This window comes from Podarcis muralis, chromosome 3, assembly GCF_964188315.1.
Source record: "Podarcis muralis chromosome 3, rPodMur119.hap1.1, whole genome shotgun sequence".
NCBI classification, from domain to species: Eukaryota; Metazoa; Chordata; class Lepidosauria; order Squamata; family Lacertidae; genus Podarcis; species Podarcis muralis.
Window position 1 is genome coordinate 42,800,991 of NC_135657.1, and position 20,611 is coordinate 42,821,601.

Genomic DNA, 20,611 nt, shown 5'->3' on the forward strand with positions numbered 1-20,611 from the left:
GGCTTTAAAACGGTTCGTACAAAGAGTATTTCTGTAGCACTGGGATGATCACAATGTATTATTTTGCAAAGTAAATTATGCCTTTAAAGGAACAAGGGGAAAGCTCTTTCGGCTGCTGAGCATGCTAGAGGGAGACTATGGCTGGCAGACTAATTCTGAACCCCTATACCTGCAGCCTCACAAACGGAGGAGGTGCTTGCTCAGCCTATATGCCAATTCTTTTCTTTTCATCTTTAGCTGTATTTTTGTATTAAACATTGAAACCAATCAACTTCTCTCTAAGAAAGTCAGTTTAACTCAGATAGGGCTGCATACAGATAGGGAGGTTAGTAAAGTGCTTCCAATTTCCTGAGGAGTCTCTCTGTCATTCTGTTCCAGCAGAGTCTTCTGTCTACTTAAAAGATGAATAGGATGTCACTTCTTTTTAAATAAGCAGAGCTTCCGTTTGCATATGGGTCTATGCTCATAGGCTACCCCACTGCAGAAATCTATGATCAATGCTTTGATATTGATATGCAACAGAAGGGCAAAGACCAGCTGCACTGGCCTGAGCAGAACTCCCTTCATCTGGTTTGCCTTTATTGTACATAAACTTTTTTTTTAATGTTGTATTGTACTGAATCCTTTTATTATACATCCGTGCTTCTCAAACTCTCTGATGTGGTGGATGAGCAATTCCTGTCCCCTTAATGTGCCAGAGACTGGTCCCATATTTGGTCCCTGAAGTGCCCCACCCAACCTGGGCTGTGGTGGAGTCACTGTAGACCAGCAGCCAATGGCTCAAGGGCCAGAGCAGGTCTGTGGACCACCATTTTGAGTAGTACTGTTGTGCATCATGTTGGTCTCATTTTAATCAGAGGCAGCATATATATATAAAGGTAAAGGGACCCCTGACTCTTAGGTCCAGTCACGAACGACTCTGGGGTAGCGGCGCTCATCTCACTTTATTGGCCGAGGGAGCCAGCATACAGCTTCCGGGTCATGTGGCCAGCATAACTAAGCCGCTTCTGGCGAACCAGAGCAGTGCACGCAATCGCCGTTTACCTTCCCGCCAGAGAGGTACCTATTTATCTACTTGCACTTTGACGTGCTTTTGAACTGCCAGGTTGGCATCATGTTGGTCTTATTTTAATCAGAGGCAGTATATATATATATAATTACACATAAAGGGAACTTGGGAGTGCTTGGGGTGTTGTATCCTATTTATATTGTTATTTAAGGGTATTGCGGGATTCTCTGAAGTTGATCACATCAGAACACAATAAAGCAATGTGGTGAAAAGTTAGGGGATAAACCATGAATGCTCTCTTCCACCCTCCTGGTCCAATAATTTCGTTGTCCCCGAGAGGGGGTAATGACAATAAAGATATTATTATTATATTATTATATACCTTCTTGTGCTCTCTTCCACCCTCCTGGTCCAATATACAGTGGTGCCCCGCAAGACGAATGCCTCACAAGACAAAAAACTCGCTAGACGAAAGGGTTTTCCGTTTTTTGAGTCGTTCCGCAAGACAAATTTCCCTATGGGCTTGCTTTGCAAGACGAAACGTCTTGCGAGTTCTTGCGAGTTTGTTTCCTTTTTCTTAAAGCCGCTATGCCATTAATAGCCGCTAAGCCGCTAATAGCTGCTAAGCCGCTAATACCCGTGCTTCGCAAGACGAAAAAACCGCAAGACGAAGAGACTCACGGAACGGATTAATTTCGTCTTGCAAGGCACCACTGTACCTGCTTGTGCTCTCTTCCACCCTCCTGGTCCAATATACCTGCTTGCAACTACACAAAGGAGAGAGATACTGTGTAATGGGTGGCTCCTTAGTCTACAGACAAAATGAAGTGCACAATGAAGTGCAAGGCTGCTAGGATTGGGGTGGTCAAGCTATGATAATGCCTTGCCTGGATAGAAAGGTTGTGTGTGTGTGTGTGTGTGTGTGTGTGTGTGTGTAGAAACCTCTGACCTTGCTCCATTCACATTTGGCATCTTGTGCCAACCAGTATTGGCATGTAGTCCCCAGAAAGTTGTTCAAGGTGGAATGAAGGCCTCCAGCTGAAAAAGATTATCCACCTCTGACCTAGAGGATGAGGCTATGGAGAGCTGGTTAAACCAAACGTGCCTACCTAATACAGCAGATACCTAATCCAAAGCCTAAACAAATATATTTGTTATCCAAAAGGAAATACCAGTAAGTAATGCTTAGAGAGAAATTCTTTACCAAACGTAAAGAACTGAGTAAGGGAAATGGAACATATTTTTTTTCCTCCTACACTAATTGTCCTGTCCTGTTTCATTGAAAGCAATCTCAGTTCCCCTGAGTCTCAAACCTGCTGTTTATCTTCCCTATCTAGTTATTTTTAATTTGTACTTCTATTATTATCACTGCATTATTAATATGCCACGATAAGCTGGGAAATAGCTTGGTGGAGTTCAATTTCAGCAATGCCTCGCACCGCATAATAGTCGTCATGATAAATTGTTCCCTGCAATCTGAAAAGATTCACGATACCCACTGCACACTGCGTATGAGTCTCCTGGGGAGCTCAGCTTCCTCGTTTGGGTTGCCGTTCAACTTTCCCAAAAGGAGTGTGGGCCTCCTTATGTTTATCACATCTGCACATGCTGTTATCAATCAGTGTGCATGCCTCCACCTTCTGTGTGGCCAGACAAGCACACACATCCCTAGTGCCGCTGTCAGATCTAGTGCCAACACATAGTTCAGCACGCTCCTAAGAGATGACAGTAATTTAAAGGCAAAACCCAATGTTTAAATTATTTGCATGCGTGGCAAAAGCTTTTGGAGAAGGGCAAATGCCAGAGAGTGGGATTAAGGTTTGCGGGCTGACTTAGCCAACGACAGAATTTTATTCTTAATCTTTTGTACCTGGGCTAAAGCCATCTAGGCACAGAGCCGGAAAACACAGCTTCACACTATTTTAATAGGCATGTTGCATTTTCCTGTGGGAGAAACCAGGACAGAATTTACAAGTCTGTGCTGGGCCATCTCTACATATTTGGAATATTGCTGTCTGGTAATAGAAACAAGTATACATATATTGCCTACATCGGCCTGGAGATATCATGGAGAAGGCATTAAACTTTTTAAAACAATGTACATGCATCATTCAGCTGATTACAATATTTGTTTTCATATTTAAAAACTAACTAAAAAAGATGTACTGATAATAATATTTCTGAGGTTCCTAACTTACACTTTGTTCTTGCTCAACACATATCCTGATATTTAATCATTAGCATTATATAAACTAATTGAATGTGTTAACTAGCTCTTGGCAATAGGTGTTAACATTTAGTGCGTCTAACTGCTGAAGAGATGTCAGTTGACAACAGAAAAAGTAAACACATGGGTGTCCTTTAGGAAGAGCATTTTAACATGCTGTGGGTGGGCTGAGAAAGGATGAAGAGAGAGGCAAGGAGTTAATATTTTAGAAGAAACCAGTTAGAACAAACTTTTCTGTGAACTTTAAAAGGTATTCCGCTTATTTAAATGTAACACCACACCTTCTGAAAAGCTATATCCAAGGGTCAATGTAGAAATAAATGGCAATATTTCCCCAGAATGGAAAGTCCCCAAGGGAAATCAATTCAGAATGCTACAATATAGTCAATTAAAGTCCCCGGAGAATTTGATGAACTACAATTTAATACAACAGTAAAGCAGCTTCACAAAATCCTCACACACCAAGTGGCATCTACTGAATAATTACAATATACAATACTACAAAAAACAAACAAACTTTAGCTATATATTTATTTATATTCTTTAAAAAAAATCATCTAGCTCTTTCTTATAGTTATTGTACTTGCATGGCTACTTTGTAAATAATCATTATCACTAATGGAAACCACAGTGAAGAACAAATATCTAAATAACAGGTCTGGGAATTACCCAAAATGCTTTTCACCCAGGGAAGCAAAGGAGAAAGCCACACACTCTTCAAAAGGTGTCCTGCGTCACATATTAATTATACCCACCACTAGTGAGTTCTACATGAAAGCCATGATTTTGAAAAAAATAGTTGGACTCCACAACTATTGTGGTAATAGTGTTATGAGATCACCAATCAGCAGATTGGGGTCCAAAGATGAGGAAGAGCACATGAAGAGTACAGGAGTGTGGGCAAATGAGTGGACAAATAGTTGGCGGCTAATTTATTTGATTTTTATACCACTTCTTCACCCAGTTTTTAAAGCAGTAAATAGTAAACCCATCTCAACAACATTAGAATCATTTTTTAAAAAAAACACTATCAAACAACAAATAAAAACAACAAACCTAATAGGAAATAATACAAGGAAGGGAATATTTGAAACCAAATTTCCAAATGTATCCACATGTCAGGATATGAAAAGGAAGGTAATTACAGGATGGCAATTTTTACAGGTTCCATCCTCTTCTGGGAGTTACTGTAGCCCTTTTTTGTACATGCTTCCTCAGAATATAAATTCTCTCTTTGCATGCACTAAGGAACCACTTTCCCAGAGTATATCTTACCCATTGGCTACCTTACTGGGATGCAACCATCAGGAGGAAAGCCTCGCATCACTGGCATTACACATTGTAATAGCAGAAGTCATCTACATACCTGAGCCATCTGGAGTTGCACTATCAAAAGCTGGCCGTGTGCGTTTGAAGGAGACCTATATCTAGCCATCTCAAGCATGCTGGCACAAACCCCTCTCAGTCAAATTAAAAGTAAAGTGCCACACTTCCTCCCTAGTATTTAGGTATATCTCCAGATCTTCTTCAATGCACCACCAGCCATACATTTAGTCAGGATGTCTTTAAGGAAGTGCAAAGCCGAGTGACCTTGTGGCTGAATCAATAGACTCTGTTGGATCATTAGTCTCTGTTATTACAGCACTGCTATAGCGAAGCTTCCAACAGTTTTACCATCCTGCCACTTTCCACAGAGCAAAGCTCATGGGCACACGCAGAGAGGAATCATATAACAAAAGAAAAGTTCTGAGGTCTCGGGGAGGAGAAAGGTTGCAGTTGCATATTCAAGCCTTTATTTAAACACTTACTATACATACTGCACATGCTTGTCTATTTTGCAAGATCCCAGGTGTGGAGGAAACCAAGTTTAAAATCTATACCCACCGTCATACTAGAATGACCTTTTCACTTTAAGTCTATTTGATCATGACTTTCCTAATTTGTAATAACCTTCTCCACAGGGATTTAGATCTCAGCAAATAATTAGAACTGTGTTCAAAATGCAGCTCCAAAAGCTGCACAGCAAATGAGAACTGATTAAGTAGGCCTAGGCTAGTGCAAAGAAAAAAGCAGATATATTATGAAACATAGAATGTAGAAATTGTGAACTAAGAAAGAGAAAAATAATAGTGTTGTGTGGTTTATTTAAAAAAAGAAATAGCTATAGATAAGTGCTGGAATATGTAACAACATTCCAAAGGTTTTAATTTAAGGTAGCAGTTTGCTATGTTCAACTCCATTGTAGTCTGTACTCTTCCACAATTTAAAGAGAAAATCTGGAACTTTAAAACAAGGGTGAGCTTGGGGCTTTGCAGGCAATCTTCTGGAGAATGCGTGCCAGCAATAGGCTAGGTGAGAGGCAAAAGTGGCCACAGCAATAGATGTGATTTTTTTTTTTTTTTTTACCTTTGATAGGCTTCATTCCAGCCATGCAAAAGCCAGAGATTTTTTTAAATTTATTTTTTTTTACACACAAACATGCTCTCGTCCGCTCTCCATCATGGCAAGAATGTCCCTGTTTCAGGGCACATTCCAGCTAGGTAAAAGCGCTGAAGTAGCAGGGCCAGTGAGAAATGTATCCTAAAATGTGGGGAGTCGCCTGGAGAGAGTCCTGAAGGCTAGGCAGAGTAGCCTGGACAGTCGCATCCAGCCCCGAAGACTGAGGTTCCCCACTCCGCCTAAAAGGAAATGCCATATGGCTACCACATTTGTAAGACAGAACACGAACATGCATGTCCAACAGGGCCCAAACATCATTTGGTGGGCCTTAATGGCAATTTGCCATAAATGCCCTCTCCCCCACTCATGCCACAATACTGTCTTATATATGTTATCTTGTAAGTCATAAAAAACATGTTAAATTTTTATTCTAAATCATTTTTTTATTGTTTTTGAAATTATAACTTGGCCTCAAACTGGGGCTTTTCTGCCATACCCTCACACATACACACAACTCCTGGTGCAGCCAGGTAGAAACACAACCTAGCCCACACTATTAGGGTGGACATTGACAGAGGCTTTTATTTAGAAAGAAAAAGTTTACATTGAAAGTTTGGGGAAACTAATGAGGAAGGTGAAGTCAGAGATTAAATCATGTTCATGGCTCTTTCCCTTTATTTAGAAGAAATAAAGTTGTGTGTATGTGTGTGTTTTTTAAAAAGTGTGTAGGGAAAGGTATGAAACATTTTCCTGAAAGTGCACACTGAACTTAGCCAACAAAGGCCTCAGTCAGATCCATCAAACCTGTTTCCTGACGAATATCTCTGTTACGGGGCCACTCTGACTTGAGGGCTAAAGGCCACCTGGCTTTCATTCCAAGTGGAACTAACTGTTTAATTTATAGAACAATCGGTTTGACTACAATGATGAACGCACATGTCTTCTTAAAATGCCTCATGGGGTATTCCTTCTTTTTCCTACATCAGTAACCATGGTAACTCTGAGGAGAAACAGTTTTTGTTCTTCCTCTCAGAAATTGTTTCCAAGGGATAATGGTTGAACCTCTCATTTGTCCTACAGCAATTAACTTTTGACTTACTATGTGTCCCAACGCTGAAGCTTCAGAAGGAAAGATAGCTCTCCCTCTTGCTTCCTTTTTAAGGTTCTCAAGATGAATATTAGCAGCACATGTTTCAGAAGCTGGGCATAGGTTTCAGAAAAGCTTAATACACTGTGAAAGATATTTGTGGCCAAAAAGAATAAAAAAGCTCCCAGATCCACAAACCCTTCTGCTAGAGCCTAATCTCCCCCACAACAACCAAAAATCTGGAAAAGTGAACTAACATCTCCCTGAAAGTAATGCTTCTGAACCAAAAATCAAAATAAGAGAACATTCTGTGATTCCCTGCCAGTTCCTGGCCTTTCCTCTCTCCTGTTGTAGATGGATGGTAAATTCTCTCTGCAAGTATGCACACCATTAAAATAATATAAACACAGCATCTAGTGTTATCTAAAATGGTGTTGAAATGTTTCCCCCCCCCCCCAATATAGACAAGAATTCAAAATCAGCTCTAATTTCTGCACTTTCTGATAGAATAGCTTTCTTCACATCCAAAATCCAAACTGTACATTCTGTCACCCAGTCATAGAATCATAGAATCATAGAATCATAGAGTTGGAAGAGACCACAAGGGCCATCGAGTCCAACCCCCTGCCAAGCAGGAAACACCATCAGAGCACTCCTGACATATGGTTGTCAAGCCTCTGCTTAAAGACCTCCAAAGAAGGAGACTCCACCACACTCCTTGGCAGCAAATTCCACTGTCGAACAGCTCTTACTGTCAGGAAGTTCTTCCTAATGTTTAGGTGGAATCTTCTTTCTTGTAGTTTGGATCCATTGCTCCGTGTCCGCTTCTCTGGAGCAGCAGAAAACAGCCTTTCTCCCTCCTCTATGTGACATCCTTTTATATATTTGAACATGGCTATCATATCACCCCTTAACCTCCTCTTCTCCAGGCTAAACATGCCCAGCTCCCTTACATACAGAGCAGGCCAAATAATAGTATAGTGACTGAAATGCAGAAGAGATGTGAATGAAAAAGCACAAGCTTTTTGTTATGGAAGAGGGGGTACTTGACGGTAAAAGAAAATTAAATTCTGTGGGAATCCCTTACACACATCTGGCTACAAGCCTGCAACAGTGGCCTGCAGATACAAATTGAAACACCTCTGGACAAGATGAGTGTGCAGAGATGAGTGTCATTGTGTGAGATGGCAAACCAATTTGCACTACACAGCTCATTGCAGCATACACCTCTTACTTTAATTGGATTTGGTTGGGAATTGATCCAGAAGAGAGAGAAGGGTCAGAGAAGACCCATGACATGCAATTTTCTTCTCTCGTTGCTCCTCATTAAGATTTTGAGTCCCAGCTGCAGCAATGCCTTTGACACTGGTGGAACGTCATTAAAAAGCAACAGAGGGATGGCATTAGAAGGCAGAGGAAGTGAAATTAAGGTAAAATAACAGTAAACCAATACTGCTTTGGGATCCCAACCAAATTTCAATATACTTTGTGAAGAGATAGTCACAGCATGGAAGATGTTACCCAGTGGCAACGTGTGAGTCAATACATACTTTTCTATTGTGTCTCCCTCTTTTGAAATAAAAAGAACCTTTAGCATCTCTGAAAACTTGGATGATAGCCAAATCTTTATTTGTATTGCAAATATATATCAAGCAGGTAGGGCTAGCTGTGTCAACAATTAACCACCAATTAAAACAGAAAGTTGTTACATTAATGTAGTTTGGTACTTACCATCTGTTAATTATTCTGAAACAGTCTACCCAATATCTTCATCCCCTAGATACATACTACATTCTCTTAAATCCAGATCATCCTGCAGTATATATTTTATATATGCTGTATATATTTTATATATGCAGTATATATTTTAGTTGTTAGCTATATGTTTTATGGCCATTTCTTATGATACATATATTTACTCATATATAACAATGCTTTTAGAGATATAGACATACAAAGTCAGCATGCTGTTCTTTCTGTAATGATGGAATGGCTGGACAGAACCACATGCATGTTAGGAAATGCAAGTACAAACCCAAAGGATTTTTTGTGGGGAGAAGGGCACTGCAGCTGCTCTCACCATTGACAAGGGAAGCTTGCCTCCATCAGTGTTAGCGGCTAATGACAGAAAGTTCCAAAGACAATTTCCTTTGCGTGCACAGTTCTTTAGATTGAAAACACATTTAACACACTTAAGGTTTTTAAGGTATCGTGGAGTTGTCCATAGTTCATGCATCTCATCCTCGGAATTACTAAATTGTGTGGAGCATTTTCTGCCCTCTCCATTTCAAGAATTGAAAATAGGGAAATATAAAGTTAGATTTCACCTTTACACTATTGTCAACCAAAGATTAGTCTCTTGATTCTTCTCCCTGACCAGGGGTAGGCAACCTAAGGCCCATGGGCCAGATGCGGCCCAATCGCCTTCTCAATCTAGCCTGCGGATGGTCTGGGAATCAGCGTGGTTTTACAGGAATAGAATGTGTGCTTTTATTTAAAATGCATCTCTGGGTTATTTGTGGGGTAATAGGAATTCGTTCATTCCCCCCCCCCCCCACAAAATATAGTCCGGCCCACCACATGGTCTGAGGGGCGGTGGACCGGCCCACGGCTGAGAAAGCTCGCTGGCCCCTGTCCTTGACTATACAAAGGAAAAGAAAGACTGGGAAAAGGCATTCTCAGTCGCTGCTCCCTACCTCTAGAAACTTTCCTCAGGATTTCTACCTAAAGCATCTGAACATCTTTCAAATGTAACATATAAAGGCTCTTGAGTGGCATGCTAGGGAGGAAGAGTTTGTTTATATTTTGGTAGACACACTTTGCATTTTTCAGAGGTACATCAGGGAGGAAATCAACCTTCTGTCTCTTAATGGGGCAGTTCCTCTTTCTTCCTAGTTCTATTTACTGGTTATCCCTTTCTCCAGCACAGCCAGCGTCTGAGCTATTTATTGCCATCCTAAACAGCTACTAGTCCTGATATACTCACCCTATCAGCCTTGCACAAAGACCTATTTTTATTCTAACTTAGAACAAGTTGCAGAAACATCACTGATAGAAAGCAAGGAATGCAGGATGGCATCATAACCCTGTAGAAGTTTTCAAAGAGCTTGACTACTCAGACATCAGTAGACACAGGCTAGACCAGCTCAGATAAAGAGATTACGTTTACCTTTTTCTGTTCTAAGAGGAAATTAAATTACCAACTTACACTCATACTTTGAATTATGATTAGCTGAAAATACAGGTTAGTTTACAGACTATCTAGTATATTATTAATTCAAATTCATATACTAAGCAATTGAATTAAAGTATTTTGGAATGTATTAAATTAGATTTGTCTGTAAAAGTGCATGGTGTCCCAGTACACATGAAGAAATGTGCCAAAACACCCTCTCTAGAGCTGCTTCTCACTTTATGCAGCAGGCTTGTTTGCCTGAAGCTATATCACTGTTATCTGGCATTTTCTGTAGTAAGCATACCAAATGTAAATAGCAGTGCTCATATATTATCAGCATACATGTTACAGGGAAACCATTGTTAAAGTTATAAGTTTAACGTACATAAAATGCTGTGTTTGAATGCACTGTATGTAAAATGCTGTAATGGCAAGTTTGCCTTAGGCAAAAAGGTTCCACTCTGGCAAAAGCGTCAGAGAATGCTGGTATTTTTTCCATTAGAATGAGATAAGCTACCTGATGACTCATCTCTGGAAACATGGAAACACCAGCTGCAGAGCTGTCACAGCAGGAAGCTGAAACTTGAGAAGCCAGTGTGTGCTTGTTGGAGATGACTAGTAGCCGCAGCCGCAGCGGTTGCAGAGAAATTCTGCAATGATGAACAAGCTTAGGATCTCCCTCTGGGACCAGAGAGAGGAAAGTTTACTGAACTACATAAATAACTGAGTGCCGTTGCTTGTTTGCAATGTGTTGCTTTGGTATTTTGTAACACCTATCTTATTGTAACTAGTAACTAAGACTGTTCCGCAGTAAAGCTCTGAAGTGCATTCTTGCAGTAGAAATAATTCATTTCTACACAAAGGCCAGATTAAGGACTCCGCTGAACAACTCTAACAATCAGTATAACCTTTTAATATACCCTTAATGGCTTGGGACAGGTTTACTTAAGGAATCACCTTCATACATGCCTATTCAATCCCTGCAATTTTTGGAGTTTGCACTTTTACAAGTGCCACACAATTCCACATTTGTAAGGAGTTGTTCATTTCCTGTCTCTTGACATTAGACAGGTGTGTAACTATATTTTTCTAAATGCTAACTGAACACTTTACTGTTTCAGCAAGCCTATTCAAACACACAATTTAATTTGTTTTAAAGTGTTATTGACTTATATATTTGTTTTTAATGATAATGCTTCTATGTATATTTCCTTTTAACTGGTTTATGGACTTTAGCCATGTTTGTACATAAATTGATCTGTACACTGTCTGGAAAACTGATCAATCGAATTATAAATTTTCTAAACAAATATATAAATCAAAGGCCCCCAGTTTTGTGTGTATGGGCACTGTACACAAACATGAACATTTTCTCTTCATAATTTTAGGCTACAACCCTATGAACGCATACTTGGGAGTAAGTTCCACTGAGACTTATTTGCAGTGCTTTTTTTTCTAAAAATATGTTTAGGGATACTCTCATTTTGACTCAAGAAAATCACCATTTTATAGTTCATATCAGGAAAAATAAATACAGTAAATGGACAAAAGTACAAAATTCACAAAATGTTTAGGGGTATGCGTACCCCTGCGTCCTCCCAGAAAAAAGCACTGCTTATTTGTAAGCAGTTGAACGTGGTATGCACTGTAAATGTTTGTTACAATCTTTTTTTTTTTTTTAAGTATATATTGATAAAAGTGTCCTGGGTGTGATCACAAAATGGCTGACATAGGCAGGAAAAGAAGAAGTAGCGCTGGAACTCCATACCAGCAATGACTATCACAGAAAGAAGCTCTGGTTACAATAAACATTGGTGAAGCTGCAACAAATATGCTTACACCTATGCTATCTCCCATTACCAGAAAAATAAAAAAGATGTTGGCTGTGGGTTAATCCTTACCTTGCCCAGTCCTGGAGTGTCTTTTACTTTGTTGACTGCCCTCAGCAAACATGGTGGAGCAGGTGGAGGGGAAGTCTGTAGGATGGTGCTGAATTTGGTAGCAAATAGGTGAGATTCAGAAACAGAAGACGCAGAAGGCCGGTGTTTCTTTTTTTTGGATGACAAGTTCAACTTCTGAGCAGCTCTGGAGAGGAAAGAAATCCAAAGAGAAATCAACATTTTACCAAATAGTTACATAAAAGGAGAGACTTTGAAGATTTCTGGGGGTTCAGACTTTTGGTAGGGCAATGTCTCACTTTGCCCGTAAGAGGAGCTTCCCCTGTTGTTTTGAATGGAAGTGGGAATAATCCAAATAGATTTATTTGTATATACCAGCAAATAGTTAAGCAAGGTCCATGTTACATACAATCCTCTTTTTCCATACAGTTCTTCTGTTTTTAACACAAGTCATGTTGTAGTCTATCAGCAAATTAACAAGGTTCACAAAGAGCTATTTGTGTTAAACAATTCAGTTTCATAAATTCACTTTTGGCTCACAAAGAACTGTTTGTCGTTCCTAAGTCTTTGGGTGCAGTGTGATTACCTGTGGAGCATTTTGGTGTAAGCAGCCAATCATAATTATGTTAATACTCATTATTAAATGCCCAAGTGAAATTAACAAACATATAAGAAGCCTAGCACTAGCTATTTTAAACTTCCAACACCTCATAAAAAATCCAGCCTACTTCCTGACATGTGGGACCCAAACACCTTGGTGCTATTTGCAAAGCTTTTGGAGAATCATACAAACTAGCAATTTGGTAGGTTAAATAAATTATACTTTGGTTTTGGTACTGAGAGCTAAGGTTTGCCACACTTTCTATTTAAAAAAGAGACGTTTTCGGCAGTCCAACTGTAGAAATATTAAGCTGCAATTTTTATATACAATGTGCAGCATTTTATAATGAACTTATCATTGAAAAAATATTAAATATCCCACAGAATTTCTTGTCCCCATACTCACATTTCCTATAGTGATATTATTATCTGGATATCCCAAATGAAGTCAGCTTTATATTAAACATTTTCACATAGTGCACTTCCTATTATAACACCACACTGATAATAAATGGTTGTCTTACAATATCATTAACCACTAATTACAGAATATACATCAATTGAGACTCTTGCTAAACTATTCAAAAAGTGTTATGTTAGTCAAAATAAATTATAAAAGCGCTATAGAAAATTAATCACAAAATAGTAAATGAGTACCCTGATAATTTCACGCTACAAGCTGTCTACATTTTACCCTATGAGCTGCATACATTGTTGTCTATTAAAGCAATCTTAACCCCCAAAGTTGATGGATGAATGGGAAGATTAGGATGGCACACAGTCCCCCCCTCATCACATTCCAGTGGAGAAAAGTTGTAACCAGCGGAAAGCCCTGAAACAAGGCCTTGTGGGCTATGGCACTGCCCTTGGATTCTTCAAAGAGCCCAGTCCTCGGACCTCTCACCAGCCTGAATTCTGTGTGTCAGAAATAAAAGAAACCACCACCACCAACTGGTTGGCTGGCTGGCATGAAGCCCTTCTCATACAAGAAGAAGGGCTGACATGAGTTAGCATACTACAATTCTATGGTTCCATGAAAAACATACACGAAGATGCTGTTCAAATTACTTCAAGTGTAACTAAATGATGCAAAATAAGGTTAGCCGGTTGGCAAAACTCACAACACAGAAACCATACCTTCGAACATTTCTCTGATGAAAATAAGGACACCCCATTCCATAATGATAAGTTTACTATCACACATCTTACTGGGTTGCCCCAACCACGCGGGGCAAAATAGGGACATCCTACCATATGCTGCCAGTCAAGTGCAGGTCCTCCAAGTGTCCCTATTATCCAGGGACGTCCCGGATTTAAAGATGCCATCCTGGTTTCTGATTTGATCCCAGAATGTCCTGCTTTTCCTTAGGATGTCCCTATTTTCATTTTCCAGCATATTCAACATATTCACAGAAGTTGGACTAGAAGAAGGATAAGAGAAAAGCTTGCATTGCGCTTGGCAGCTGCCTGCACCTATTTTCCCCATCTTTGTCCAACCTGCCTTCATATAGAGACTAGGTAGTTTGACAAAGGACACAACAAAAGTTGGGCACTTTGCTTATCTGACTCGGTGTGTTCCAAGTGAATCCCTAATCCTTGACTACCACCTTCCATTGTTTATGTCTTTTATCTAAACATTATTTCAGTTGTCCATTTTTCAATGCACTGCTCTCTGATTTCCTATTTTGACCTAAATTTAGTTACTTAAAGGGGGGAAGGGCGGTGTTCAGTAAAATGAAACACAGGTCCCCATAGGAATTTGAAACCATTTTCTTTATACTGCATCATGTTCGTTTGTCAATTACTTTCCAGGAATGACAGCAGTACTGTTTACCCCAGTCAAATTCTAGTATTAACACATATTCATACCTACATTCAAGGCCAATATACTACTATTGTAATATACTCAGTAAGCTGTTTGATCCATCCCTTCTCTCCTGTTACTTCAGTCGAACACTCTAGCCCTATGTTGCTTAGCTTCCTTAACTAGTGATTTAATCTTCCTAAAGCATTTATTGAACCAAAAGGTCCATAGCTGACATTTTTCCTTAGTGAAAAAGAAACATTGTTGGAAGGTAACTGGCCTTTTCAAAACTATAGAATGATATGCTTTTTTGACAGTGCTAACCTTTGGGATGGCATTAAAACAGAAGAACCTGGATTCATATTGGCCAATAATTGGAAAATTAATGTAAAATGTATGTCCTACATTTCTCTCTCTCTCTCTCTCTTTCTCTCTCTCTGAAGTAAGAAACCAAGAAAGGGAGGTAGCAAAATGACAGCTACACACTTCCCACTTTTGGCAAAGAGGTCCAGAAAGATGTCACTCTCCAATTTCAGATGTATCATAGTAGAAGATTTCTACAAAGTGGTTGATATTTATATCTCTATGGTATTTATGAAAACCTGCCATTTGCTTTGTATACAGTCAACAACCATTTTGCTCATGGGTTCCTGGCCCCTAAGCATGTCAGCGGAGCATGTAAAAACACACCCCAGCACATTAAGCCCTGCCCCACCCCAACTCCATCCCTGTTCTGGCCTTTTAATAAGGCATTTAGTGAGGTTTTTGGGTCACTTCCAGGTTCAGTGTTGTATCTTGTGCAGCTCTACACAGAAATAAGCCCTGTTGAGTTCAATGAAGTTTACTCTCTAGTAAGTAAATTTAGGATGGCCATCTAAGCAAACAAGGAAAGGGAAGCTTCAGGATTCTATGTATTGTGTTAACCCTAGTTATGAATCATGAATGACTAGCAATCTTCAGATGAAAATCACCTCAGTCTCTAAATTTCTTCAAGCCCTGAATTGCTTGCATTTAATGATTCCAAAGCAGACTTGAGCATATCTGGATATAATTTTAGTTTCTGCATACATCATGGTGCGTCTGTGAGGATCTATAAATATGTCTCCTAAAAGCCCAGTAAACACTTGACGCTTGTTGTTCTTCTTTTTTTAATGCATGTATTCAATTTCATAGCAACAATAAAGTTATCCAAGCTGTGCCTTTCAGAGCTATTTCTATTTTACGTCTTGGGTGGTTTAACTCATTCGCCTTTTGGCCTCCAACAGTACCTGCTAACCTAAGTCGGCTGGAGGCACTGAAATTGCTCAGCAATTCATCGCCATGCTTGTTACATAATTAGTACACCAAGCCAAGGCCAAATTCATAGTCCTGTGACCCCATCTCAAAAACGTTGAGGCTGCTTTGCAAAACAAGCACATACTGAAATCAGTGGGGTTGTTCCTCTGATTTGAGACACAAATGTCAGACTTGCTGTGAATCTGTTGATTTGGAGCATCATTCACATGACAATTTTAATGGAAAATTGTGGGTTGTAGGATTTGTTTTTAGAGTCCTAAATAAAATCAAGAAACTACTTGCATCCTTGCTTTTAAACATAAGGCAAACGGGGACCTGAAAATACCATTCAAGTTATACAAGAAAGGCTTGGATGTAAAAAGTAATATATATATAATAATATAAACATATAAATGAAATGAAATATACCCAGAAGGCATATCAGGATTGATAAAGCACATGTTGGCCAGTTTCCTTGTTTAAGAGTGCCCATATTCAATGGTACACTTTCTACTTTGCATTTGACTTTCCATGCAAGTGTTTTTCATGTAGTAGGGAGTGGAATTAAGGACATTAAATGGGATAGTAACCATATTGTTGTCTTTGTCCATTAAGTTTTCTTGGCAGGGATACTGGCGTGGTTTGCCGGTTCCTGCTCCAGGTGGATCACGTTTGGTCAAAACTCTCCACTATGACCTGTCCATCTTGGGTGGCCCTGCATGGCATAGCTCATAGCTTCCCTGAGTTATTCAGGCCCCTTCCCCATGGCAAGGCAGTGATCCATGAAGGGCTCCAATACTTTGGCCAGCTCATGAGAAGAGAAGACTCCCTGGAAAAGACCTTGATGTTGGGAAGGATGGAGGGCACAAAGAGAAGCGGACGACAGAGGACGAGATAGTTGGGCAGTGTTCTCGAAGCTACCAGCATGAGTTTGACCAAACTGCGGGAGGCAGGGGAAGACAGGAGTGCCTGGCGTGCTCTGGTCCATGGGGTCATGAAGAGTGGGACACGACTAAATGACTGCATGGTAACGCACATAACCTTCATAAGCTCTTCTATAAAGTTATTGACCCCCAATTATTCATATTGCCAGTATGAACAGCTATAATTATTAGGCAAAACTGATCCCAAATCAATCTGTTTGAGATGTTTAGCTTTTTATATGAAGTATAAGAAACTTTATCATTAACAAAGGACTGATATTCTTTTTGTGCAGGTTCCACACACTCAAAACCAGAATTAAATAAGCTTTATGCATGGAGTGCTATGCATGTGGAGAAACACGCAGTTTTGCCCTTGGCCATAACTTTCCATTGGAACTTGTTATGCTGATTGATTTTCTTTCTCACACCTTAAGCGGAACCCCTGTCTTCAGTGGCTGCCCAGAATGGTCAGTTGTCCCACCCATTTGCATTTACTTGAAAACAGTTTAAAAATAAAACAAACAAACAAACAAATCACACCATTCTTAGCATTTTAGGTCTTCTACTTTTAGCAGAGTCAATAACCAGGGAAATGAGCAAATGGAGGGGTAGTAGGATGATGTCCACTACCCCGATCTCAACCTGCAAGTACAGTATTCGGGGGGGGGGGGTTCCCAAACAGAGCCTATGTATGTACTGTCAGGATCCTGAATGCCTAGGCAGACCCTGCATGTACACAACTTGTGTTTTGTATTGTACATGGATTTCACTTACTGCAGATTTCTCTAATACCATCAGAGTTTTATGTGGATTGCTGAGACATAAATAAAGGCAGACAACAGAGGAAAGGGGGCAGGAGAGCAAGGGGGGGGGGATGGCTGGCAATGCCATCAGGCATTGGAGGAACATTTGGGTGTGGCTGAAGAGGCATGAAGTATGTAGAGAAAGCAGAGGAGGCTATAGACGTAGAGAGTTTTAGAGGTGGCTGGAGAGAGATCCAAGGATGCCAGAGAGAGTTGTGGAGGACGTAGGAGAGTCATTGAAGGAGGTTGGAGGGATTTGCTGAGGTTTTATAGGGTGTCCTGGCTTTACACAATGTTGTTTATACGCACGATAGCCAGGCACTTAACCCCATGTAAGATGAGATCTACCGGTACTATACTAGATCCGTGTTCTTCAGCCTTGGATCCCCAAATATTGTTGGACTACAACTCCCATCATCCTTGGTTGAGGATGATGGGAGTTGTAGTCTGACAACATGTGGGGATCCAAGGCTGAAGAACCCTGTATTATAAGCTATACTATACTAGCCTAGGGAAATGTCTGTTCATATGACTAACTTGAAGCTTCTGGATTTTTGTAAAAAGAGAACTTATATAGTTTGAGGAAACCCTTGTGTTTAAGTTGTGCCTGTTCATTTGGGATTCCTTTCAGGGAAGGGTAGACCACTCACTGCCAGAGGTGGACGATAGGATTCCCCCTCACTGTAGCAGTGCCTCCAAGTGCACAATGGTAGCCATTCATTTTTATGGTAGAAAGTAGCCTATCAAAACTTCTTCCTACCCCTAGAATTCCTAGATTTTGAGAATAAAGCCTATTCCTATTTACATAGTTCTATCTGGGTCCCACGCCTTGCAATTCAACATGATGGAAAGCAGCTTCCATATTACAGATGAGCCTCTTATGAAACATTGACAGTCTTATCCATAAGATTTTCCACCAGCACAGATCTCACCTACTAGCTTATATTTGAAAAATGCTTTTGAGATCAAACAACTTGATGAAATAGGTTTTGAAAGCAAAACATCTATCAGTCATACCCTGCTTGAATCAAGCAATGCTATTACTTTTCAGTAAAATAAAACCAGATAGTTATGGTTAATACAGCATGAGATGTGGCAATGAACTCATTTAAGTAACAAATCAAAGGTAACTAAATTTATGTTGAAAAATACTGATTTCTTCGTAAAATACTCCCCTGTCATTCGGAGGGGGGGGATTCAGTAAAGTGCTATATTCCATTACCTCTGAAATTAATAAACACTGTTAGCACTCTACATTAAGAGACATTATCAACAGTTCTGGGCTGTCAAAAAAATTATGATATTTAAAATTAAAGGTGGAAATTCAGTCTATTCTTCCATGATTTCAGATTATGGACACTCTGCATCAGAACACAGAATTACTTTTAAAATGCGTTCTCTAGAATGATTATATCAGTATTTAAAACACAGAGATACGGAAAGTGTCATATTAAGTGAATTACTGACAATGGGTTGCAGTGTCCACATTTATGATTAGTCTTATTATTCCTCAATGAAAAGCCAGAAATGAAATAATAAAAAAGATACCCCCTCATGAAGCCCGTGTTTTAAAGTCACCCAGTTTGTGACTTCATGAAGTATTTAACTTCTGGAAGACTTGCTCTCTGCCTTGCAGGCCTTTTCCCACCTGGTCTCACCCTGACTGACTCCAGCTACAAAAGCGGAGTCTGCCGAACAAAATATTGGGCTGGAATGTTGTGATGGGGGGAGTTGCTCCTGTTGTTGCTGTTCATTTTTGGTATCTTTATTTTGGATCTCATGATTTATGTGGAAATTGCTCAATTTGGTTATGTACTTTTTGATGTTTTGCTTATTATTTTGTTATGTTTGCAGTTATGTATTTTTTTTATATGTTGCAAGCTACCTTGAGCATGCAGCATATAAAAAAAATTAAATAACTGCAAACATAACAAAATAATAAGCAAAACATCAAAAAGTACCTTGAGCATAGGGACGCAGGTGGCGCTGTGGGTTAAACCACAGAGCCTAGGCTTGCCAATCAGAAGGTCAGTGGTTTGAATCCCCGTGACGGGGTGAGCTCCTGTTGCTCGGTCCCTGCTCCTGCCAACCTAGCAGTTCGAAAGTACGTTAAAGTGCTAGTAGATAAATAGGTACCGCTCTGGCGGGAAGGTTAACGGTGTTTCTGTGCGCTGCTCTGGTTCGCCAGAAGCAGTCATGCTGGCCACATGACCCGGAAGCTGTATACCAGCTCCCTCGGCCAATAAAGCAACAACCCTAGAGTCGGCCACGACTGGACCTAACGGTCAGGGTTCCCTTTACCTTTACCTTACCTTGAGCATGGTTTTAACTTTGAAAAGGCGGCATACAAATAAAATGATTTATTGATTGATTGCGCTTTTCCACTACCTCCCATGAGAAAGCTTGGCCACACACATGGAAGATTTTGCTTTATCCCTCTAACCTAACTCATGATCTCTGAAACAAAAAAAGAGCACAATCAGACCCAACGCTACATCTCTATCTCTTATATTTTAATGTTCTTGTTGAAAGAAAAACTACATGGAACTGGAATGAGGCACAGTAGATATATATCTCTGCGTTTTAGCCAATCAAATTTGTGAGAGCCTCTTTATTTTGAAAGAGGCTTTCATTAATTTACACACATTAAAAATGCACTTAAGACCACCACTGCAGGCCAGACTTCTGCGTTGAATTACAATTTAAAACTCTGTCCAATTTTTTTAGCAGCTTAATATAGTTTTATCTTACAGACCCCACACTATGCAGTTACTAGTATTTCTTAATAACAATGTGTTGCAATTACTGTATTATATAAAACATTTAAAACAAGGGATGGGGAACTTTTGGCTTTCCAGGTGCTGTTGGACTCCAACTCCCATCAGCCCCAGGCAGAAGGGTCAGTGGGCAGGGATGATATGAGCTGCAGTCCAGCAAAGCCTGGGTGGCCTCATGCTCTCTCTTCTGGTTTACACGGACCCTATTCAGATTGTTGTCACATTCTTTTCAAGCAGAATAAAATATTCCTGTGCCTTTCATTTGCCCTTAAAATAACTGGTGCTGAATGTCCATCAGCAGGTCCCGGTTTCAGAGGCAGCGTGATTCTGAATACCAGCTAAATACCACTTGTACAGGCATCTGGCTGGTCACTGAGAGAAACAGGACGCAGGGGTAGAGAGACCTTTGGTCTAATATCAGAAGAGCTTTTCTTATATTCTTAAAAGGCGGAATATTTAATACTGAGGTCACCGAGATATGGGCTCTTGAGCCTACATAAGAATTAGTTCAAATAATGTCTGGACAATTCAAGGGACTGTTAAAGATGCAACATAAAGTCATCCATTTTTCTCGACCTAATCCTAGTCTAATTT

General features: G+C 40.0%; 1 protein-coding gene across 4 annotated transcripts in view; it reads right to left on the minus strand.

Moving 5' to 3' along the window:
• The window catches only part of KIF26B (kinesin family member 26B), a 267,176-nt gene that overhangs the window by 86,629 nt on the left and 159,936 nt on the right, over positions 1 to 20,611 (minus strand). For all 4 annotated transcript variants that reach the window (XM_028724152.2, XM_028724151.2, XM_077925724.1 and 1 more), the window contains one exon: positions 11,839 to 12,022. In XM_028724152.2, the coding sequence (XP_028579985.2) occupies positions 11,839 to 12,022 (184 nt within the window). The remainder of the gene's footprint in view (positions 1 to 11,838; positions 12,023 to 20,611) is intronic.